Source organism: Hermetia illucens, chromosome 2, assembly GCF_905115235.1.
Source record: "Hermetia illucens chromosome 2, iHerIll2.2.curated.20191125, whole genome shotgun sequence".
Taxonomy (NCBI): Eukaryota; Metazoa; Arthropoda; class Insecta; order Diptera; family Stratiomyidae; genus Hermetia; species Hermetia illucens.
The window spans coordinates 102,419,910-102,446,039 of NC_051850.1; the positions used below are offsets into that span (position 1 = coordinate 102,419,910).

The 26,130-nt window shown below is 40.0% G+C and overlaps 1 protein-coding gene across 1 annotated transcript in view; it reads right to left on the reverse strand.

Annotated features, from left to right (window-relative positions):
• LOC119649348 (cubilin homolog) overlaps positions 1-26,130 on the reverse strand; it is a 62,015-nt gene that overhangs the window by 31,842 nt on the left and 4,043 nt on the right. Inside the window, exons 5-16 of the mRNA XM_038051456.1 lie at positions 24,197-24,367; positions 23,914-24,139; positions 23,631-23,864; positions 22,799-23,566; positions 22,387-22,740; positions 11,992-12,133; positions 11,684-11,916; positions 5,588-5,979; positions 4,453-4,577; positions 4,207-4,393; positions 3,013-4,030; positions 2,791-2,953 (exon numbers count right to left, since the gene is read on the reverse strand). Of these exons, the coding sequence (XP_037907384.1) occupies positions 2,791-2,953; positions 3,013-4,030; positions 4,207-4,393; positions 4,453-4,577; positions 5,588-5,979; positions 11,684-11,916; positions 11,992-12,133; positions 22,387-22,740; positions 22,799-23,566; positions 23,631-23,864; positions 23,914-24,139; positions 24,197-24,367 (4,013 nt within the window). The remainder of the gene's footprint in view (positions 1-2,790; positions 2,954-3,012; positions 4,031-4,206; positions 4,394-4,452; positions 4,578-5,587; positions 5,980-11,683; positions 11,917-11,991; positions 12,134-22,386; positions 22,741-22,798; positions 23,567-23,630; positions 23,865-23,913; positions 24,140-24,196; positions 24,368-26,130) is intronic.

Genomic DNA, 26,130 nt, shown 5'->3' on the forward strand with positions numbered 1-26,130 from the left:
GATATCGATGTGGAGAGTATTTTGAGGCCTGGGCACCATATAGAGGCAGATTTTTTTCAGATTTTTCGGTTGGGTAGTTTCTGAGAATAGGTCCGTTTAAGAAATCATCACTTTATACTCCTCCCATTCCCCGCCTTTTTAACAAATCTCAAAACTAAGACATGCCTACATTTGGTGAAAAAAAATTTTACACCCCCCTTTTACATGTATGGGGACCCCCTTAAATCTGAACATAGGAGTATATCACTCACTGCATGTCTGGGGGTCCACAGGTCCCACCTTCTCACCAAATTTCGTGTCAATCGGTATAGCCGTTTCTGAGACAGACAGACAGACATTGAACCGATTTTAATAAGGTTTTGTTTTACAAACGAGACCTTAAAAATGATATCATGGAACTCAAAGTTAAGTCACGGAACAGATTGGTTTTACGCAGGGTGAATGGTGACCGTGATAATTACTTCGTTAAAATGAAATATCGATGCCGGATATTCAACTAAATGTAGATATGACTGCGGCAGTTCTTGTAATTATATCAAATGGAGACAATTTGTTAGTGATTTATTGTTCACATATACCGATATATTGTATAGCACTGAAGAAGGGAGCAAGTTGTTCCCGAAATATGACTAGTGAATAAAAAAAGTCGTCTCGCTGTTTCAATTTGATGCCGGATAGCAAATAATGGGAATATTAGACTCACTCTTATTATCATGTTTGATATCGAAAAGCTCCAGGATGAAGAGAGCCTCAGATTAGCATCAGGAAAGCGACAATATTGAAAAGAAGTGGAATCAGAGTGAAATTATGCGGTGTTTCCAACGATTAATTATCTGAAATAATAAAAACTTGTTGTTTCTTTTTCGTTGGTGTGAATATTTATTCTTGCAAATACCGATATTTCGGGAACCACTTGTTCCCTTCATCAGTGCTAACAAGTTCGTGTTCTGACCCACAAAAGCTAAACGGGAGAAGTACCTAACACGCACAAACAAAGTCTGCAGAAAGATTGTTTTTTTTTATTATATGTATATACATTGAGTAATAATTTAAAGACTTACATCTCAAGATCCGTATAGAATTGTTAGGTGGAATCATACTGTGAGAAGAAAATAGTTGTCGCTGATAATAGGAAAGAGTGTGGTGCAGATGCAAATGCGCACAATGATTCCCAAAATATCGAAGCTCATGTGAATTAGTTGGATATTGAAGAGGGTGCACCTTGTACGGAGGGATTGAGTCTAACTTAGAAAATTATACTATAAAAACTAAGAAGACGTACTTTTTTAATAAGATCGTGCTTTGAAGCACTTTATTATTTACGGGTTAACGCACTACCAAAAATGCGCTTGTTTCGGAGATAAAAAAAAGGAAAGTCTTAGTGTTACCAACATGTTAGTCTCTAGGCCAATATTAAATAAAGACAATAATGAAACCAAATTGATGACCTCATTCTCTGTATTGTAAGACATGAATTAAAAATAATCGAAATAAAGGTGAAAATTCATGATGACCATACGGATTCGGAAGAATGATTTGTTTGGTTGTTTTTTTAGTGAGATTGATTCAAATCAGCTCAAGAAGGATGCATACAGTCTTATTAAAAAAAAGCTTCCGAAAATTCATGAGCAAAGCTCAAATAAGTGAATTAATTAAAAATAAAACTATGAAACCCTTTGAATTTTCTCTTACGGATGGTTCTTAAAAAGGCAGATGCAAGAGGGCAAAGCAATGTGGTCAGCATTACGCTCGCCCGAGATTATTACCCTGATTTGACTCAGGTACTCATTCACAGCTGAGTCGACTGATATCCGACGTCAAATCACGATACAAATCCCACTGTCATCAGCGAGAATTGAGTCGCGACCTTCCATACGACAGCCTTGTGTTCTAACCACTCAGCTATCCGGACACATTGTTATTTATGGCAACTTTTTAACAGGATCGTAGACTCAAACTTCAGGAGGTATTTAATCGATTGAAAGTAAACTACTCAAGAGTTTAGCCAGGTCATCGTAAATTCTTCAGAATTCGGAAGTATGAAGGAATGAAAAATTTGAGGTCTAAAATCTGGATAGGTCATCACTAATGCTATCTGCATTAATGCGCAGAGCATCGAAGACGTTGATCAAGTTGCATATCTAGGAAGCGTCGTTTCTGCCGACGGTGGCATTGAACTGGATGTCGCACGACACATTAACAGCGTTACATCCGCATTCCCTGTGTTTTCTAAAATTTGGAAATGCAGTTTTCTCAACACCAACATCAAGTTGAGACTGTTCTTTGCTAATGTTTTTTTGTGTTGGTATGTGGAAGTGATACATGAAAAGTGACCACCACTGTTACTGAAAAGCTCCAAATCATCGTCGACACTTGTCTGCGACGTGCCGTCAAGGTACTCTGACCTGATACAATTTCGAATCAAGAACTTCATCGGCGCAAAGACCAGTTACCCGTAGACGTGTTGATCGGGAAGCAGATGTGACGGTGGATAAGCCACACATTAAGAAAGTGCGGTAATTCCATTGCTGGTTTCGCTTGACCCTAAGAAACAAGATGTGAAATGTGAGACTTCCCATTAATTTCAGATTTTATTTGAAATAGAAGCTACTCTGGAGGCATCATTCCAAATTCTGTGAGTGCGATTCACCCATCAACTGTGTTCTCAATTTACTTATTATTTCAAAAAATCCCAATACGATAGATTAAAAGCTCAGGGGCCTGATTAGGGAATTTAATAAATAACGCCAATTATGTATTATAATGGAAAAAATTAAAAGTATAACTTACTAGATTGAATTTTACGGTAGCTAAGTTTGAAGCCTTTTGATACTCTCACTCCATCAGTTCTAAACCGAATGTATGCTTCATGTCCGGATACTGTCACCACATGACTAGGCGTCGTATCACAATATTTTGCAACTTCGTTAATTCCCTGTGGTCCGGCAGAAATCTGCAGGGAAGCAAAACCTCATCAATAAATGCAAAATATATATGTATAGCGAGACTTACCACCAGCATGTTCTCTTTGCAGTTATCGCGTGAATTCAACTCTACATTTAAAGTAAGTTCTAAGGAGTATCCAATGTCAGTTTTAATAACCCATATACAATTGGCATTATGTGAGTAAGGATAATTCGCGGACTCGATCCTCCCGAATGGTTTCGTCAAAGTCTCTCCACATCCGAGTATCTTATATTCTAAGTGGAATCCACTGCCTTTATCGTGGGCATCCGTTTTGAAATTAATAATAGCCTGTTCTCCTAGAGTAGATATCGTCTCTGGTTTAGTATGGCAATACTTCTCTCTGCTTAAAATTTCATTGTTTTTCAGCTGAACGATTTCTAGATAATCGAACTGGCAATCAGAATTAGATGTAAGCTGCTCCATGTCCAGGTGTGATACATCAATGGCAATTTTTTCTCCATCCTCGCCACTAATTTTCCACTGGCAATTCATTTGATTCGGATATAGAGCCGGAAAATTTGGTGACTCAATGATGCCATCACGGTCGCGAAGTTCATGGATGCAATTCATTGTGTAATTTAAAAAGAATCCACCGATATTTTCATCAATGTGGGAAATGTAAGTTACCACAGCCTCATTCTTTGATGTTTCTATGGTGCTTTCAGCGGCGGCTCCACAATTTAGCTCCAATTCGTTAAAATCAGCAATTGCACCATCAAAAACTCTAACATGCTTCCCTGAACAAACATCACCTGATGCTCCGATTTGCTTAATGTGGATTTTTATTGTCGACCCTTTGTTGACTATTATATGCCACTTACACTTCGATGCACCTGAAACTAATTCAGGATAATGGGGGGATTGTATTGATCCACTGTAGGAATCCAGAATGCCGCCACATGTTGACGAAGTTCGATCCCATTGAAGAAGGAATTCACCAGCATTATGGGATGAATCCGAATGGAAATGTAGATACAAATGATTTGTAAATGAGGGTATTCGTTTAGGTATGTTTTGTCCACAAAATACTCCTATTAGGGGCGATGAGCTTGTCATTCCATTTCTAGAAGACAATAGCGTAGAGAAGAATAAAGAAATATCGCAATAAATCATGTTTCATTTCCCTTTTGCAAATAGTTTTTGAATAAAAAAAACACTACAAAATTACCAATAATGTATGAAAAGAAAAACAGATACAGAGTTATATTTTTGGAGAAAAAATCAGTTGGCAATACTCACCGGATTTCCAGGAAATCAAATGCACACTCTTCACTAGATTCAATAGAAAATTTTTCAACATTCAACTCAATTTGCGACCCCAGTGGAGCTTCAAGAATCCACACACAATCTTTGGATGGCAGATATTCACCCATTTGCCCAGGGGAACGTATGAAACCTGCGGGAGTTGAATAATTCCCACCACAATCTGGAGAAAAAAGATTTTTTAAATTACTTATTTAATAGAATTTAGAACATAGATCGTACCGTATCGCTCATCGTGGAATTTGTATGAGAGTTTGAATTGATCTGATATTCGTGAAGATCTATACACCAAAGTAAGGAGATTGCTACTAACCCGTTCATATGGTTTATAGGATTCACCACAATACCTAGAAATATTTACATATTTAATTGATGGTTTTTCGCAAATCATCAGTAAACACAATTGGGTTGAAATTGTTGGGTTTACGCATTTCTAAAGTTTTTATGAGAATAACTTAAGATAGTAGCACAGTGTGGTGCTCGAAATTTGAACAAGAAAACAATACACGATTGTGTTTTGAAATTTTCATTTGATTTTAATGGAAGCTTAAAATGTACAACTTTTTTCTTTTACTTAATTTTGCATTAATCACTGCATGTTTTTTATGACCAAAATAAACTCCTTCAAAAAAGGAAGGTCTCACTCGAGGAAGCTGCCTTCTGTGGTCGTCCGAATTCCATTCCATAGATTCGTCGAAATATGACTTTCAACGAGCGATGGCTTAGTGATTTGAGCGCTTGGCTGTCAAAATCGAAGTTCAAATTTCACTGGTGGCTGAGGGATTTCCATCGTGACTGGATGGATACCATTCGACTCCGATGTGAATGACTACCTGAGTCAAATCTAGATAATAATTATAGGCGGGCGCAATTTTGACCATATTGCCTTCCTAACCGTCTAGTACACCGTTGCAGTTTGGAATGAAGTGCTTTAATACGCTTCAATCCATTGTTGCACCGATTATTATTAAGTAGGGATGGAGCTCGCATACAGGCAATAAGTTGGCTTCCATAGTTTGCATCAACGTACCAATGACAACGGATTGCGGATTTTCCAATTGTCACTGTTACGCGAAATGGTCGTTGTAAGTACTTGATTTGAGAGGAAAGAGATCCACAAACCACGTAACAATCGAATGCCGTTACGTTTCACTTTCATTATCATTAATACTAAACTATATTTATTTTCAATCGAAAAAAAACCACTAAAGTTTCATTGGAATAAAAGTAGTACTTTAAAGGACAATAAAAGTCATCGCATTGATTGCTGCGGAGTAGGCTTTTGTCTAGTAGCGACAAATTAACAATGTACTGTATTATTCAGTCTAGCTTTTGAAATGTTCACCTAACGACTTACCTTCCAACAATGTCGCTTCGGAATGTGGCATTATTTATGATTTCTAAATAACTTTCGGTGCAATTTTCTGATTGGAATAGGTCAAATTGGCTGATGGTGAGAGCGATCCCATTCCCTGGAGGTGCTGATATTATCCAACGACATATTCGATCGCCGACCACGGTTTCTTCATCGGTGTACTTGTATTCTATTACACCATTATCTTCTTTCATTATTCCACCGCATTTTACATTGATAAAGGTATAAACGAAAGAAAATCCTTTGTCAGTGATGTAACTATTTGTAGTGAATACTAGCACCATCCGATTCATCTTTGAGGCAATTCTGACGGGCATATTAGTTGAGCAGTATTGTCCCAAGTCATTATCAGTACCAATCATGCCATCAAAGACCTAGTAAATAATTGGAGGGAATTAATAAAAAATTAACATATTGCTAGTTTCAAGTAATGGCGTCGTGTGGGATTATAATATTATGGAATTGATAAGTTTTCACATGCATATAGAGGGAAAATTTTCTCAGAAATATATTTTATAGCTTTGTGTTTTTTTTTAAACACAAATGTAATTTTTAAGAATTGAAATACCGGGAGTCAGGGAAATCAGATGTGCTAGAACAGAAGAAACCCCCTGGACAGAAGGCAATATGATAATATATTCAAGCAATCAAGGAAACAGCAGACTTGGCGGCGTGGGAATTACAATCGTAAGAGCGATAAAAAAAATCCTTATAAACTGGAAATTAATGTCAGAAAGGGAAATAGTAGCTCGATTCTATATGAAATAACAATCATGCTGTACTGTAACGACAAAGGCAGACAGACAGAAATAAAGTCCAAATTCTACTCGCAACATTCCAAGAAGACTGAAACGAGCATTGTGGCAAGGACAAAGGGGGAAAAGAATATCGGTAAAATAATAGCTGCAATATATAGAGTAAAGTTCGCTAATACCTACCGACTGAGGTAGCAGACGCTATGGAGAATCACAAAGGAAAGGGCGCGTATGATTAGCGCCCTGTAACCTACCCTCGAATGACTCTAATATCGAGAATATTAAAGCACAGAAAGGATGACCACACTGAAAGCAATATCTTTATGTAAATAGCGATCTGAGCGATTAAACATGGAACTTAAACAAGGATATCCGCTCTCGTCAGTACTGTTCAATCGAATTTTGGACAAAATAGTGGCTAAATTCATCGCGGGAGGAATTAAATGGATGCACATACCAAAAAGCGTTATCATAAATGCACAACGCAGCATGTTCTGGAAAAGTCCAATAGCAAATTAGAAGTAATGGGAACACTTTGACGATTGGACGCATTTTTTAAATTAACAACTAGAAGACGAAAAGGTTTAGGTAGGCCTCGCACTACATACGCAAAAAAAATAGCTCACGTCAGGTCCTAAGGGTGAGACATTGTGGTATTATGCTGTAAATAGGAGCGAAATTGTGTTTAAAATATTTCTGGTTGATTGCAATTTGAAAAATATTTTCTTTTTACAGAGTTTAAAATGAAATATGCAATGGAAAAACACAAACATATGAGAAATGAGTAAACAGAATGTTACTTCACATAATCAACTTCAATGCGTTATGCGACAGCGATGGCCTTTTTGGACTTTAACTTCCGCAGTTAGCACGTTTGTATTCTCAGTAATACAAAAACAAAATACTGAGATCAGGGAAAGAGATAAATAAAACATAGATGAAGTTTGTCCACTATTCTAAATCCTACGTGATCTTCCTTGGTAACGGATTCCGCGGCACCAAGAAAGTGCATCCAATGTCGTTAAAATAAAATGATCGTGTTGAGAGATCCTAAGCATCGGAGAAATGATAGGGCGTTCATATAGTTTGACGAGGCAGGACAGACCGCGGTCCTGTCGAGAAATGGGTAAGGGTTCGTGACGCATGCGTCAAGACGTAAGTAAATTAGAGCAAACCAATTATGTGTCTACACCTTAAATATTGGCACCTTCACTCGAAAGGCGCATTGATATTTGCGCTCTACACGAAATCTCATGGTCTCATGTCAAACGCTTTGATATAGAACGCGAACGCGGTAAAATGACTATAAACTTCTCTATTTTGGTAGTTCACACACTCAATATGGTGTTGACATTACTCTCTTTAAAACTTTCCGTGATGCCATTAAGGAAGTCGAGCGATTTGATGACCGACTGATGAACCTCACCATTATCTCAGCTTATGGCACTATTCACTTCTTCCCACACATTCGCAACACAGATAAGGCGACCTGTTGCCGAGAAAGATGTTTTTTAGCAACTTCTCGATGCAAAGATCTGTAACGCGCCTGCTGATGACTATATCGTCATTGTGGGCGATCTTAGTGGTCATGTGAATGAAAAGGTAGACGGCAACTGGTGCCATGGGAAAAGTGCGCAATAAGGGTGATGAGTGTATAGTCGATTTTGCGGGCACTCATGGTTTGTATTTATAAATACATGGTTCATCAAACGACTGTCTCATCTTCCTACATGTTGGAACATTCAAACGTAAATCGACTATATTCGCATAAGACGCCGATATTTTACCATCGTCGTTGACTACAAAGCCATTCCCTATGAGACGACCGCACCTCAGCATCGGCCGTTGATTGCCGTTATGTGAATCAAACCACCGATAAAACAGCATGAGGGACGCACTGGCCCGCCGCGCGTTAAATGGTGGCGATTTCACGCGAAAAAAAAATGATGTCACTTACCCGATTACTAACCATTATGAATGTAGAAGAATCGTGAAACCAAGTCAAAAACACGATTCACAAAGCGGCCTATGCGACCCTTGGGATCACCAAGCCAGGTAAGCGGCTCATCAACCGAGATATTTGGCTTTGGAATGACGATGTCCAAATAAAGGTCTGTGAAAAGAAACGCCTCTCCACAAATATCTTGACGATAAAAGCTGAGCTGGCAAATTTACAAGAATGTCAACAGGAAAGCAAAAAAAAGTGATTACTGTTACAGACACTGACCGATCGGGATGGCGATAGAGATCTGTATCGACTTGTCAAAAACCGACACCAACGCACACAGAATATCCAAGTTGTCAAGAACTGCGGAACTACTGACGCAATACATGCTGTGCGATTACTCATGGAGAGACTTCATGAGAAGCATCGCCTTTTTTACATTACTTTTCTAGATCTAGAGAAGGCGTTTGACCGTGTCCTACACGAACTCATTTGGTATGCTCTACCAAAACACCTACTGCCAGAAGAATTGCGCTGGGTTAAATTGCTCTACCACGATCCGAAAAGTAAATTTTTAAGTGTAGCGGGTGTATTAAAACCGCTTCGTTGCCCTTTGGTGTTCATCAAGGAAGCACCCTCCCACCACTAATCTTTGATCTTGTTATGAACACTATCACACGAGATATCTAATATGTAGCGCCCTATACACTGCGCCCTATACACCGATCCTAATGACACAGGCACTATCACTGTCAGTGGCAGTGACTTGCCCAGAACTGAGCGATTTGAGTATTTCGGGTCAATGCTATCAACCAATGAATAACTGCGTTATAAAATAGTTTCACGAATGAAATGGCGTTCCACAACTGGTGTTCTTTGTTTTCGACGTATCGACGAACGTCTCGAATCTAAAATTTGTCGCAGTGTCGTCCGCCCTATTGCTCCCTATGGTTCTGAGTGTTGGCCGACTATAATAGACAATGAACGGCGTCTCGTGATAATGGAAACGCATATGTTACGTTGGACTAGTGGCGTAAAACGCTTTGGTCATATCCGAAATGAGGACATCGACCGTGGAAAAATTGCGAGGTAGGCGTCTTCTTGAAGGGGAATTCTCTCGCCAAGATTGGTCTGAATATCGAAGTCGATGGTAAGCGACTAAAAGGGCGGCCAAAACAACGGTGGTTTGATACGTTGAATGGTGATTTGAAAGCCTCGCAACTGCATTAAAGATCAGGTAAATGACAGAACAAAATGTGAATGGGACAACGGCTTAAGAAAAAGAGAAGAGTTTGATAGAGATAGATAGGACCGGAACGATTTTAATATTCTCAAGGCTATTGGTGTTATGGAAACTCCATAAAAGGGATATTGAGGTATACCAGGAAGAGATTCTGGCATAAAAACTGGCCAGGGACGACTAAATCTTCTTTTCGACAGTGGTTCAGAAAAGATCAATAATGAATTTCTCCAGATAATGAAAACTGTAGGCTTTGTCGAAATATTTATGTAGATAAAGCAGATATATTTGAAATAATCAATGGTAGGGAAGAGCCTTTTTCTAACGCAGTATTAAATATATATTGAACACAGAATTAGCGCTATGTAAATAGCCTATTTATAAATACTTGGCGTCAGACTTGATGTAGCCGTCTGCAAGCGCATTTGTATTAGTTGCAACAGTATTTTGTTTGTAATTAAGAGGGGAAAATGTCTTCACATCGGACAGGCGATTTTTAAATTTTTTTTTAAACGCGTGGCTTTTCATATTTGCCGGAATCCTAACTCAAAAAGTAATGAACCACATAGAACGAATATACTTAATGTAATATATACCAGAGGTACTTTGCTTTGGTTAATGGTAAGCCAGTGAGCAAGGCAATCTTTGACTTTAGTTAAAATGTCAGAAAAGATTAATGAATTGGAATAAGCGCTTCTGTCTCATTTGTGTATGTCATTGGCGCACTTCACGCGGCCGGATTTTTGTAAATAAACCCGAAGTATAAATAGGATGTAGAGAATTTTTTGATTTTAAAATTGATGCGTATTATCGACAAGAAAATTCATAGCTTTCAGGCTATTGATCGAATCCCAAAGAAAATGAATTTGCAGATTAGAAATCATTGAAATTGCTTTTACTTTACTTTCAAAATTCCAAAAACTCCTGAAACACGCTGACCAGATGGATGGCTGGAGGGTTTTGTGAGTTATGTTGCCTCATGCTGCAGTCTGTTAGCTTATCGGATATCCTACCAAAATTTATTCGTGTGAAAAGTCCTATTGTAGTCGATAGGTGAAGGACATAGTCCACTAGGGGCATCTGATTGAACCCTTCTCTAGGGTGGTATGTTTCCACTACGAGACCGCGGGACAGTCCATTATGATATATGAGTCTGTTCGCTCTTTTCATTACAATGTCAGCATGTCGGGTCTTAATTACAGATTCCCGTCATGTGCAGTTATTAAGCCTATCAGTATCCTCATTTTAAGTTTGTGTAGTTTTAGTATTTCTGCGGTGAGTTCACAAGATTTCCGGTACTAAGGAGAGGATATTAGCTTAGATTGTTTGCCGGGTGAGCGAAGCTGACGGTAAGACTAATATTCAATATCCAATACAATGATGAAAAAAACAATGTACCGTGCAGTTTCGATAGTAAAAGATACAAAACAAGAACAAGATAGGTACAACTTGCCAGCACACCACAAAGCTCTAAATGTCGATTCTGCGGTACTTAGGATTCAAAAGTTTCCTAACATGCACAAGAAAAACGTTACTGTTTAAGTTCCACAGAAGGGTAACTGTTATTGATGCAATAATTAGAAAGTTCCGTTATCCGTTGCCACTCAGCTTTTTCTTAACCCCTACGATTTGTTGTGATTTTCTGGCTCAAGTTGAGAACAACGTCTACAAACGGGTCAGTTGCATATGTAGAAATGATGAGAAGACTAATGTAGTAATAAATAAATAAGGGTTACAGAGGAGCACATCAAATCTACATGACGTTGAAGCATATTTGCCAAAACGAATGTTTCTGTTCAAATTTAACGAGAAAATAAACGATAACTGCGGTTTTAACGACAATAACAAATTAGCCTATCGAGTTAGTTATAACGAGTCTAAAGGACTCTACCCAGAATGACTATCAACGCAATGTGCTTGTAAGAAACGTTAAGGTGGAGCAATGGCGTTTGCCTGGACGTTAAGAATGTATTAGGAGTAAGAAATTAAGCGAACTTATTGTGAAACTGGCGTATCTGGAACTTTCGGAGCAGGTGAGGCAGCAAGGTCAGACCGACCCTTGGTTGTTATGTCATTGATGATGTTGATGATAAAATAATTCTAAAAACCAAGTATATAAGGTGTCATTAAATACTTACAGTTAAACTATCAGATAAGCACGTTTCATTGGGCACAACTCTTGCAAAAAGTCGTGCAAGGACAACTTCATGCCACAATTGCCCTTGCACTTGGAATGAGACAGAGACTAATACCACTGCATAGCCAACTGGTGCTTCAATTGTATATACACAATATAAATTATTCAAATAGTTGTTTGGAAAACCAGGAGACTTTATCGACCCAGTCCTATTAGAAAATGTTCCTCCGCATCCTATTGATATAATTAATATATATTAAAGCATATGTTCTCAAGATCTATAGTAGTAGATTAAGCATCCAATTTTACCTAGTTCGTAACGAGCGCGAAAAGATGAGGTTAACATCCCTGTAGTTTTATATTTGACCAGTATGCTGTTGGAAGTTGAATTATACTGAGGTGCTGCCTCACACCATCGTCCTTGTAATGCTGGTGGATCACCTTCGTAGATCTAAAATGGAGAAAAAATTCGATTATTTTTAGATGTTTTCGTTTTTAAAATAGGTTTACCGTCTGTCTGTCTGTCCGTGTGTCTGTCTGTCTGTCCATCACACGCATTTTTCTCGGAGACGGTTATAGTGATTGGCGCCAAATTTGGTAGAAAGGTGGGAACTATGAACGCTCACATATACAGTGAGATACATCCTTTTACGTTGAATTTAAGGGAGGTCCCCATACATGCAAAAGGGGGGTGTAAAATTTTTTTTCATCAAATATAGTCATGTGGGGTATCAAATTAAAGGGCTCGATTAGTACTTTTCGAAGCCGGTCTCAGTTTTGACATTTCTTGGAAACGTGGGGAGTGCGGGGGGTTGAAAGTTACCATTTCTTTAAGGGGGTCATTCTCAGAAACTACCAAACCGAAAAATCTGAAAAAAATCAGGAGGCTGCCACTATATGGTGCCTTGGCTCCGAAATACCTTTCATACCGATATCTGTTCAAAGAAAGTTAATAGTAGTATATTACTATAATTTTTTGTAATTGGCTGGAAACCCCCCTTAAATTCATCCTAGCGGCACGAAATTCTGCAGTGATGTAGGCTATAATGTAGAGCATGATCATACCAAGCTTGATGGAAATCGCACTATTACTAACAAATTTATAATACGTCGAAGTTGTCGCTTCTTTGAAAATTGAAGACTATCAATGTCAATATCAGCCGAAAGTGGACATATGCATATATTACGTGCTACGTACTAAGAAATACACAAAACCTTTCGTACCTGAAGCGTCCAGCTTCCAGTTTCCCGACTTGTTTAAGGTTTTGGTTGCTACAGCATGAAATATTCAAATAGAATAGAATGTATATATGATTTATAAACTTTATTCAAAACTGCTTATTTCTTAAATAGGTTTAGCATAGAAATTGTGCAAAAATCTGTTCGAAATCTCTACTTATCAACTAATAGCACATTGCGCTTTTCAGTAATCAATTGAAATTTGCAAATGCAGACATGTTTCCGCGGTCAGCACGTATTTATTTCCCAAGTTCATATCTTACATCCAGTGTTATACCAGTGTGGATATTAGCCGGTACCATTCCTATACAGTCAGAAAGTTTTTTTTTTATATGAGTCACTTATTTCGAATCTTTCATTCTACAGCAATTCAATAAATTCCTGCTGGATGGCGGCCGTATTGTCTTCAACGGTGCATAGGATTTTTGTTAGTCAAATGGCTGCCAGAACAGCCCATTTATTTTATGTCTCTTGCTTTCGAATTCGAATTTTTTTCTGCATTACTCACACTTATATGCAAGAAGATAATTTGGTACTAAACAGCGTTCTTGGTTTCTTTTCATTTACATACAGTTGCTCCATTACAAATGTTGACTGAGGTGTTCAGAACTTAGGTTTGTTTGAAGGTCTCCAAATCATTATCCATCTGCGGTAATCCATACAAATGAATTTTGCGAATCTGGAGGCATGGCGGATGGGAGGAAAAAGCGCTACATCTTCATATATCAAGTTTACTAGATCTACAACTGTTCGAGGCAGTCGATATTTTGCCATTCGGATAATTATGAAGTGTGTAATTACATATCAGATTAGGAACCCTGATTTTGTTGGTACTTACCCTCAGTCTGATTCTGTTGCCTCTCCAAACTGAGAGCCATTTGGCCAAAGGCCATAATTCAGTGAAAGAGCAAGTAGATGCCATCAGGGTAGTCGTGGTGTTTGAGAAGAGATAACTTAGTTCATTGAAACCCCTACACCCTCTAGTCAAGGCGGCAAGAAGAACCAACAATGAACAAGTCAAAAACGGAAGCTCGGCATGTAGCTTGTAATATAAATGCATTTATCATATCGAAAGAAACAATGTTGGGCTGCTATAACTTTATCCACAATAATATTATTAGGGAGATTTGTTCCTTGAATCATGATTTGTATATATAGCCTATATTAAGTTTATCATTTTAGGGCGAATTAGAGCAGGGTTTCCTCTAAATTTCACAAAAATGTGGTAATATACTATTATTAGCTTTATTTGAGCATCGTATTTTGACGCCTAAATGTTTTTGCAGTCCCCCTCCACACCTAATATCCAAACTAAGAGAAATTGCCCCAGATTCAACTTTCCCATCAAATTTCGTTTCAATTGGTATAACCGTTGCTGAGAAAGCCGCGTGTGGTAGACAGGCAGATAGACAAACAGACAGACAGACAAAAAAACAGATTTTTTTCTAAAGTTTCATTTTATACAAAACATTCAAAAGAGCAAACCTCTACCTCGATACAGCATGTGTATGCGCTGTCATATTTCGTTCTGAGAGTAGCTATTAGTTTCCCAGGAATGCTCGATGCAGCTGTCGGAAGCGTTTTCAAGATGGATGATGAGTTGTAAATGGAGCGGGAATCTCAACTCCTCACACCGTTCCACAATGATCTGAACGGTGTTAACGTGCTGTTTGTATGACTGTCAGTTGGGGCTTAGGAATACATTCAAAGTATTACCTGCTTGTTATAAAAGGCGACTAAAAGGGATAGAATTTTGGCTAGCAATATGCAATTTTCGAAACTTTACTACCATCGAAAGGTCAACACCGCCTCGAATAGGGAGTATTCTCACGACGATCCAAAGGTCGTGGCCATCGAAAACGGTTTATGATTCGTCCAATGATATAAGCTGGACATATTGGGTCTAAGCGAACATGACGATAATAACGAGAGGTTTGTGGATTTCTACAGCTTCCAAAGTATCGTCATATTTTTCGACCACAGAGCCCGCCATAAGGTCAGTTGGGTTTCAACTGACCAGCCGCGTGCGAGCAATCAGATTGATCACTTTGAGTAGATTTAGAAGTTGCCTTTGGAATGTGCGTAACAAGCGGAACGTTGATATCGGCCTTGAAAGGGATCACTATCTGATGGTCACTCACCACCGAAGTCCAACATCGACCGCTGATATGATCCAGCTGTCGGTCGTGGGCGAGTTATCTTGCTGATCAGACGGCAGATACACTGAGTAACCCGCCTGAAAATATCGATGAGCATTGGGCTGCTACTAAAAATGCTCCTTTCTCGGGTTCTGCGCAGGTTTACGACCACGCCCTGGAGGGCCGTTATAAGATCTGGCTGACTGCGGAATTGTGGAAGCGGATCGATGAACCTAAGGAATTGAAGGCTCTATTGATTGCTGCGAGTAATGGCTATGAGTTCAATAAAGCGTGCACCGTGACAAAAGGCAATTGCTGGTCGAGGAAGCGGAAAATGTCGCAGAACGCAATGATGTGGCATCACGAAAGAACTTGCATGTGGTCCCAAATCTTTCAATGGTCCCATGAGGGACATTAACGGTCGAGTCCATATCGACGACGCCGAGCAGCTGAAGAGGTGGAAGGAACACGTCACCAAGGTTCTTAACCGTAGCACATCTGGTAAAATTCTACCTCTTGTGGATGAAATGGCTTGTAATGATATTAGATATACGGGAAGATGCCCCTACATAGCGTGGCAGTTGCCGGATTAAAAAGGAAAAGGGTTTTCCCCTATCCCTATCCTCAAATCATAAAAAATTTAGCTGAAATTCATGTTAAAATATATTCACAACCATAAACTTTAAAAAAAATAAAAAAATAAAAAAAATAATAATAAAAGATTGTAGATTCAAATCAATAGTAAAAAGAAGAACTAAAAAAAATAAAAATAAGTTAAATATAGTGGAATGATTCAAAAATGAAATAATGAAAAGAAAAACCATAAAATTGTTATTGGTTTGAATGAACATTGCTAGACTGGCTCAAATCAGCTTTGGCAATACCAGCAGATGGGTAAAAAATAAAGTGCAGAGGGTTTACCGGAGTTATGTCATCCCCAGTAAGACACCTGTAGTGGAAATTCTGGACACATAAAGTTGAATCTTTCTGTCGTATGAAGTCGGTTGCGGCGGTATGGCGAAAGTCAATTCAGACGTCTCCAGAATGTAGCGCACGCGAGGAACCAGTAGAGCTTTTTCAGATCACTCAACGAATCCCAACAGAACATCCAGACAGTACAGTTTTCGGTAATGGAAGCAAAACAATATTGGGGTGGATTTTGAAAGCACTCGCCATGACACTAAGACGGGCTCGAGTTGGTAATTTAAAGGATGTTCTGCTGTCCCAATTTCTGCGATGTATGAAGCTGGTGCTGAGATTGCATCTCTCGGGGAGGAATAAAATAAACGACGGACAAAGACCGGTCTGGAAAACTTCCAGCGGCGGATACTGACTACTATATCCAAATTTCGAATGCATCATCCAAACTCCGCCGTGGAGCGGATGAACCAGGGCGTACTTGACGTGACGCCACAACGTCACCGCCAAGTCGACTCGTTATGCGTTTATTTGTAGGGTCGATCTTTCCATCTTCAATGGATGAACGTAAGTTGAGGGCAATGCACGGTAAATACGCATTTGCATTTGTCGAACAGATGCTGGGAGATATTTTCTGAGATGGAGTGATTTGTGTGGGCAATTCAGGATGGAGTGGTCGGAACCAGAGCTTATAAAAAGCTCATTATGAAAAAGGGTCGAGAGCAACCAGGGTAGAATGTGTGGTTCAGCGTTGGAGACGTTGGACCATCTTATCTCGGGCTGCATTGTTATGCACCGGTGCAATGCACGAGCAGACTGTATGTAAGGTGATTCATCATTCATCAACTTTGCATACAAGCATGGGCCGATCACGGGAACATGTTCGGTTTACTGATATGAGCCGCAAGCAGTACTTGATAGTTCTGCTTACGGCATGTATTGTGACCGGCAAGTTCTAACTGATCGGGTCCATCCACGTATATTATCGTTGTTGGCTCGGGAAATAAAATAAATTTGGCGTCTCGAGAGGATGGTTGTGGTTCCCATAATATTGTCAGCTACAGGTATTGTACCCAAATTCCTCATGACTTGACGTCCTAGGACTTTTACAATCTAAGTGTTCGATGTTATGGGGAGTTCTCAACGCCTAAATGTTTGGCACTTGGTGGTAGTATTAGGTAAAATACGGCATCTGCCGAGATTGTGACAGCTCGGAAAAATTAAAATACAATCAATCAGGCGTTGATCAGTAAGGGTAAAGGAGACCCGGAGCTCCCGTCTGCATACCGACCGTTGTATATGCTTGACATGCCCGGAAAAGTGCTCGAGAAGCTCATCAGGAGTAGACTCGCTGAAGCGATCCGCGCTGCCGAGGACTTATCCCCAAGTTCGGGTTCAGAACAGGGAGACCTACCGAGGATGCTGTTATGGAGGTTGTAGATGGAGGATAGTTCTCCTCATAACGCTTGATGTCAAAAATGCCTTTAATTCCGTAAGATGGACAGATATGCTAAGCACACTAGAAAACTCATTTCACGTGCCAAGCTATCTCTTACGGATATTGAGAGATTATCTGAAAGACCGCTCCCTGCTCTATGCGACGCTAGAGGGCTAAAGGAGCATGGAAATCACGTCGGGAGGGATCCATCCTAGGGCCGGACCTCTTGAACAGTTCTTATGATAGTCTACTGAAACTCAATATGCCCGAAGAGTCGTGCCTGGTCGGTTATGCAGCCAACGTTGCGGCACTTGTTCCCGGACGCACTGTTGAACAGGCACGAAGCAGGCTTGGCATATTGATGCGACGGGTAAGCGGATGGATGGCTGCTCACGGTTTCAGCCTTGCGCTGGAAAAAACCGAAGTAGTCATTTTGACCAGAAGGAGAATCCCGACCCTGCGTCCCATATCGATCGGCGAGTTGACTATAGAGTCAAAACCAGTAGTTAAATACCTTCGTTTAATGCTCGACTCGAAGATGAGCTTCTTCGAGCAAACCAAAGCAGCAGCGGACAGGGTTTCATCTGGAGTCGCGACCTTCAGTCGGCTAATGACGAATGTCGGGGACCCTATATCAACTAGGAGACGTTTCCTTATGGGAGCAACGCAGTCGGTTCTGCTCTATGGTGCGGAGGTATAGGCTGATGCCCTTGACAAGGAGGTGCATCGTAAACGAGTGATCTCTGTTGCCCTCTTTACCAAGGATCGAAAAGCTATCTATCGCCGTAAAGGCGACAACTTAAGAGAGGTGGTTGCGCGTGAAGAACGTCAACGCATCCTTACCGAGCGGCAACTTTCTTAGCAAAATGAGCCAATGGGCAGATGGACTGCGCTGCTCATCGACAAATTAGACCCGTGATTGAACCGAACGCACGGTCAGCAGCTTTATGCAGGCACAGGGAAGCTCTGTCCAGACAACATTGTTAGAGAGATGCTCCAGAGCGCTGGCAGCTGGAGTCATATTGCGCATTATGTTCGCGCTCTTCTTATTGCGAACTGATAACTCCCTTCCTCCCCTTCGCTCCCGTTGGTCAAAGGAATTCCCTGATTTGAAGGCTATCAAAGCCGGGAGAGCGGGAGGGCTAGCCCGAAGTAATGTGTCAAACGGTTCCAGGCTAGTTCTCTGATGACAGGGAGGTGATTAGTTTGTAGTCCGATAGCGTGCTCTTAGGGGAGTCAAATACTCTGTGCGTAAACGCATTCACCTAACCTACTCCCAAAAAAACCACTCAATGAGTACCATGTCCAGATACGCTTTTCTTCTCCATCTCCAGCCGAAGTTGTCTCGCTTGGAAAACAACTTGCAGGCGTTCAGACAGTTGCAACAAGAGGTAGTTTCTTTGTGCTTACTGGTTGCTTGATTCTTTGTTATTTTCTTGTTAGGAATGTCTCCCTTCCTTATTTATATGATATATTAAAACACAGAAATAAAAGATGTTCGATGAACGGACAAAAATGAAATCAAATCAAAAACTTCTACTACGCAAAATTCTTGTCCAGAAGTTTTTATAATTACTGAGAACTCGTAGTATGCATACTTCTGTTTCTTTTGTTTGAGTGGTCTGTTACGTGTTTCCATCTATATTTTCTCGCGGTTTGATTACATTTGATGAATTATATTATAATTTGAAATGTAAATGTAAACTTTTTCCCTTATTTCGAGTCTTGTTAGCCAACTCTCCTTGGAGTGTACATTGATAAATTACTATGTTTGTTATTTAATCTTTTTCCCGGTTGTTCCCTTACTGCATACAAGCAGATTGTTTAACAGTTTTCACTGGCGGAGCTAATCTCTTATTTAGAAAAAGTGGCCACTCTCGACCGAACAAACTGAAAACTCTCTGAAACTCTCCCTCAACCGCCAAAAACGACCTTCAATCCTCCCTTCTTGCCAAAGACCGGAAGCAAATTCCAATTTGCTCTCAGCTCCTTGGGATCATCGATCCGCCTTCATTTCTTTAGGCGTCTGGTGACGCCCTTTTGAACGTGGCCAATAGCTTCTTGGGCGGTTTGTTCAAAGTATATGCCGCCCGCGTAGGGAGAAAAGTTTCCCACTGATGGACTATAGCCGGATCATGAAAAAAAAATTGTATTGAATTTGAGGAGTTGACGGCCTCACATGCGAACGAAGGTAAGTAACTGTCAGATGATCGTCTCTTTCGAGGCTGATATTCAAATATCTTTGGCTACGAACATTCAGAAAACAGATCCTAAATCTACTGTTGATTGCGATATGGTCGATATGACCGAGTCCGGTCAGTCAGTTTACACCTCTAAACTTGTACGCCTTTCAATCGCCTTTTAAGGGAAGCAGGGAATACTTTGAGTGTACTCTTAAATCCCAGCGCAGTGGACTAAATGCCCGAACTTTCATACCGGAACTGATGGTTGTCACGTAAAGATTTGAGACTTTCGAACCTTTCGCAGTTACGGAAAACCTTCCTCGCCTTCCACCTTTGCACAAAATTACATTATCTTGGAATGTGATTACTAAATTAGATTGGATTTGAGTGCAGACTTCGGAATATTTAATGCTCTCATAACTAAATATTGGTACTTGGTAATATTATTGATCAACGAAATTCGTCAGGCTTCTTATATATGTTTTTAAAATAATTAGACGGTTTCTGCTTTTTCGCTAGTATTATTTATATTATTCGCATATACGGATATTTCTGGAACCTGGTTTCGTTAATCACTGCTATACGTCCCAAAAGTGGGAAGCCGGGAAAGGCAAAAACGATCTAATTATTGCGAATAATTTAATCGCTAAAAACACCGCAAGATTACACTTTACATGGATATATGTACTCTCATGAAAGTACAAAAATCGGCAATACTTAGAAAGTTATTAATTTTATTTATTTACATAAGTCTGAATTTTATATGCAGCGGTGGTGAGAATATGTTTTCAGGGTTCACCAAAAATCCATTTTTAACATTTTTATGTCCTGGAGCAAGTTGCTCACGACATACACATATGTATGTGGAGCACATGAAGAACCGGAAAATCAACACTGTTAGTTCGACGTTGAGATGCAATTATTTAACCACTTTTGTGGCGAACATCCATAATCTAACACACGTCAATGTACTAATATATTATACTTCACACCAAAATGAGTATTTAACTGCCACGAAAAAGGTGGATGTGGCTGGATGAAAATAATATTTTCGTAATGAAGCTACACCAACAAAAACAATATCACAAAGCTCTTATGACAAAAACAAGTGTTTTCCGTTGAGATCACTCATAATTTTTCACAATGTAAAGTGGGTCTCTACAGCATACAAATAAACCGTGGTATTATTTATTATAGATGGTCTTGAATTAATCCTGAATTATTGCTAGGAGAAGTACCTAGATTGAGTTTAACCGAGGTAAAACAAGTATGTTTCTGAGAAGTTTTTTTCTTGGGCACCTTATTTTTGTACAATGGTCGGCGAAACATTATATTTAGAGAAATTGCACCAAATACCCACCTTGATTAATGATCAAACGATATTTTGATAGAACCCAGATTGTTTTTGAGCAATCTAGCCAAAGTCAACTTAAGTGATATTGTGACAGTCGATTTGGTTTGAATGATAAAGAAAGTTTTTATGCTCGTAAACAACCTCACAAATAGCGAGATCGGAAAATGAACGGAAACCATCATATTTCGCTTTAGTAATAGCTATTATTTGTTCCGGAATGCTGTGTAGAGTACAGCAGATACACTCACTGTTGACGCTGTCGAAAGCTTTAACGAAATCGATGAAGAACAGGCGAAGTAGGGAATAAATTCTGCATAATGTTTCCTGCAATCAAAGGCTGTCTGGATTTCGATGAATATCACGTGAAGCATGAAATGAGGAGTCAATATTACATTCTTAACCGGGCCATAGAAAAAATTGTGAGCTCCTCCGTGATATGTTGTGTTGTTTGGAAATTGTTATATTCACTCCAGCTTCTCTGAGTTTCGCAACCGTAAATCCCCTTTTGTCATGGCGTACGCTGCGCCGCTCTTCTTCGCGTCCGCTATTTTCAGTGATCAGTAGAGCCTTCAGTCTCTTACGTCTTCGCTTCCCTTTTTCCATAACCAACTAAGTTTTATGACGCTCCTTCGAGACGCCACAGAAAAGAGTATTTTTCATGGCGACTTCTCGGGCAGTGGAAGTTTCACAAATCCACAAACTAAATACTGCTACCGTCTCTAATACAATGTTGTGTTGGTGTTATATATAGTTGTTGTCAGAGCCCGCCTTAGCATTATGATCACCTATCAAGATCACAATGTCACCTTTACTGAGTGTAATTGCTCACAGAAAAAATCCTTCTACACTAAATCCGAAACCTCCGTTGATGCACAAAACTGCTTAGCTGAAATGTTAATCTGGACAGGTTCTGGCAGTAAAGATCCTATCAGAAATCGGCTCCCAGCCAAAAAAGATTCGATAGTCAAAGGTCGTCGTCGTGGGACCCTATTCAAGGCGTTGTTGACATTTCAGTAGCAGTGAAGTTTCGAAATTTGCAGGTTGCTGGCCCACAAATTTCTATCCTTCTTAGTCACCTTTTATATCCAGCAGGAACACAAGGTCACAGGTTACAAGGTCACACTATTGCGACCTCCAAAATCAGCAGGCTAAGATACATATGTAATTTTCTGTTATGCCTTCAAGGATAAAACAGATTAGCAAAATAGTGGCCTTGTCCACCATTGCACGCATACTGTCATATATATTTATATTTTCACCAGTTTTGCGACTGTCAGGTATACTTTTGATCTTCAAGTTGACAACAGTCAATTGCAAGAGATCTCATGAGCTTCTCTCCATTCTGTTTCTTGCAGAGTTTTTGCAATTGAAGTACGAATGAAATAATTCTTTCCACAAACATTTAAGGGCTGTATTATGAATAATAAAACTTACCTCAATGGCATCCATCTCACAAAAAGGATCCTGTTTCAGATTGAATTCAGGAAAGTGAAGTTTAATGAAAGTATACTCTGGTTGTTGAATGAAGTATTCGCATGTAATAGACTCTCCTTTTCGATTATCTATTTGTGGGGATTCAAACTCTGCGCTTCTACTTGTGAAGAGACCTCCGCAGCCAATAACTCCTTCAACTACCGAATAGTGAAGTTGAAATAGGCTATCGTAATAGGCTCCATCAGTTTCAAAATAAATCGTAACTTGATGTGATGGGGAACGAATAGGTCCGGGTGATGTTGAATTACAGAATTTCGCTAATAGTTCGCCTGAAGTTGTTCTTCCAGAGTAAATCTGAAATGAACAATGAATATTTAAATATCATCCGGTATTTTTACATAAAATCACGCACCGCCAAAAATTCAGTATTGCAGGAATTTCTCATCCCTAAATTTACTTCATAGAATACCAAGTGAATTACTTTCCCAAACGGAGCATTTAAAGTCCATTTGCATTGTCTATTTGGTGGACTGTTAGCAGGGTATCCTGGGGAAGTTATTGTTCCATGTGACTCAATGTTCAGTTTTCCTCCGCAGACGGGATCAATACTATTCCAACTCAACTCAAAACCTTTACTTGAAGTTGAATTGTTTGAAACGAACCACAAAAGCATTGAGCTTTCTGTAGATATTAGGTTTCCACCCTTGGGCAGTTCTGATCCACAAAACCGACCAACCCTTTGCGATGGTGATGATCGTCCATCATGAATTTGCAACCAATCTTTAACGCAGCCTTTCGATGGTTCTAAATCGAAGCTTTTAAAAGTAACATTCAATACTTTGTTTCTAGTTGTTTGAATGATCCATGCACATCTATCGTTGTGATCGTAGTTACCAGTGTCCGGGAATTTAAGAACGCCGGTAGTCGCCCTATAAACACTTCCACAACCTCGCCTATCAACTGTGCAGAATTGACCAGTTAAAGTACGTGGGCAAATGCAGGTGAAGGTTAGAGAAGTCATATTGGATATGCAAGTTGCACCGTTGAGGCAGGGACTCGAGGCACAGGGATCTTCTTGAATTTCACAATTCCTTGCAGGTGAATATGCAACCAGATCGCTTGTTGATGGAGGGCAAGTGCAGGTATAAATATTGCCAGATTTTGTGCACGTTCCACCATTCTAAAAAAATTGAAATTCAATTGTAATAAATGGTTGAAGCTTGCCGGATGGAATAGTATCATACCTTGCATGGATTGGGGTTGCAGGGATCATTTACTGCAATCCTACATCCATTTATTCCATAACCATCCCCAGTCATACCTCTCGGACATGTACACACAACAGTGTCAGAGATCACTTGGCATGACGCCTGGGGATGGCATATGTTATTCCCATTGCATATATCAGAGTCAAGTTTGGAGCATGTTTTTCCATCTCCAGCCCAACCCAATGGGCAACTACCGCAGTTGTAAGATCCCTGAAATATTCACATTAAATGAATTATGCTTTGAAAATCAAACACTTACTTCGGTATTTATGCAAAGCACTCGGGGTGAGAGACTGCATCCTCCGTTGTTTACCAAACATTCGTTTATATCAGTGCAATGAAATCCATTACCAGTAAAGCCGGTAGGGCAAGGGCCACATCTGAAAGATCCAGGAGTATTTATGCAGGTGGACATGCACGGAGAGTTTGGCGCTGAACATTCATCTATGTCAGTTGTGCAAGGAATTGACATATTTGACGAAGATCTATAAGGATTTTAATTTTGAGTTATAATTCGTCGCAATTGGGTTTATTTTTCATACCCTGAAATAGCACTTTTCTGCCAGCCTTGATTGCAAATACAATCATAACCAAATTCGTTTTTGGCACTTACACATACTCCATTGCCACAAAGCTCCTCTGGTGGCGATGAAAAACAATCCGCTTTCTTTTCTGTGCAATGGATACCTATCCAGCCAGAAGAACATACGCATCTGTAATTAAATTAGGAAATATTGTTGGAATTTATGCTGTTTAGTGAAGAGAAAACTGTTAGTGTCGTGAAAAATTATATTTAACTAGTGATATCCGAGAGTTTGTTGCCACTGTATTATATTTAGTGAAGAGTGTGGAAAATTACAAAACATCTTGCCTGGATATTTACATATGAAAAAACTTTGAGCTCGTTGGCTGCCGCATTTTCTCAAAACCGGTCAAAAACAAGGATACGCGATAATTGAAAGCACCGCCTGGGGCTATTTGAGCATAATTTCAGAGAATTCGTGCGGCGGTATTTGGCAACGGACGAGATGATCTAGCAAAGTCCAGTAAACAATCTGAGCAGTCGTTAGAACAATTGGAGCGATTGAATGGAGAGATACAAACAAAAAACGACCGCACATGAAGAAAATAAAGTGCTTTACGACCGCGAATGCACCAATTCAAATATCTGAAAAAGTAATGACTAAATTGTTTAATTTGCCCTGGAAACTATTCTATCTGTAATAGTCCCCCGTTCGTTAGCATCGGGCTTCGCAGCGAGAATTGAACATTATTTCAAATGGTTATTGGCCTTCCTCCTTTAATAATAATAATCGTTGGCGCAACAATCCATGTTGGATCAGCACCTTGAAGTGTGTTAGAACACTTCATTCAAGACCGTAACGGTAAACTAGGAGGCAATATAGTCAGCATTGCGCTCGCCCGAGATTATTACCCTGATTTGATTCAGGTACTCATTCACAGCTGAGTCGACTGGTATGCGACGTCAAATCATGATACAAATCCCACTACCACCAGATTTGAACCGCTACCTTCCGTACGACAGCCTTGCGCTCTAACCGCTCAGCTTCCTCCTTTACCTTGTTTTTAAATACAAACGAGTCGAAAATAGGAAGTTCGGCACTTCAGGCATATGTATCTATAGTATAAGAACATTTTAGTGTAGGATGGCCACTATAATATATGGTGCAGTGGTTCTTCTCCAGAAAACCGGTCCCTGTTCAACGTATCTCCTGCAACGCTATTATCTCAGGGGACAGGGTATCGGCTAGTTACTCCGCGACTCCTTCTCTGCACAGGGAGCACACGTTCCATGAGAAAATCCGCAAGTCATTATTCCATTTTCGTTGCCAGGTTCGTCGTTGTGCTGTTAGTCCCGTCCGAGGCTCCTTTTGTGGCTTCGTAACAAGTTGTATTCCATGTAGGGTTATCAGCCCTACCCAAACCCCAACCTGGAGGACCAGTTGGTACAATTTGTCCCGTTTTTAGGTGCCAAGAGTTACCTTCATCTTTCTCCGTCTGCGGCTTTTCGTTAAGAAAGAGCTCTCAGCGATCACTACGTCGAGGTGAAAATAGGGTTTGATAGTAGAGCTGCTGATGTTGGTTCAGCAGACGTTTCCCAGATTTTATGCTCCATCGTGGGTGCCAATCCATGTTCCGCCCTGGGACTGAAGTCAGCGATGAAGCGGCGTCGAGAAACTCCCTCCGTCGTCGGATAGCAGCACGCGCGTATGCATTAGCGCATCGAAGCGTATTAATGCTAACACGACACTAGATAGACATAGATACCGTTCTTCACACGAACAACCATGTTGTCTAGATTGTGAATGTCACAATACGCTTGGCAGGCACAGAGAATACGAAACCAGCCCTGTGAGTCTGCCTCACACAGAAAACAACCCTAATTCGAGCTATCATGCCCTGTGAGGAGGAATCTCATCTCAACCCCAAAGTTCACGACAGAACTTTCTCTGGT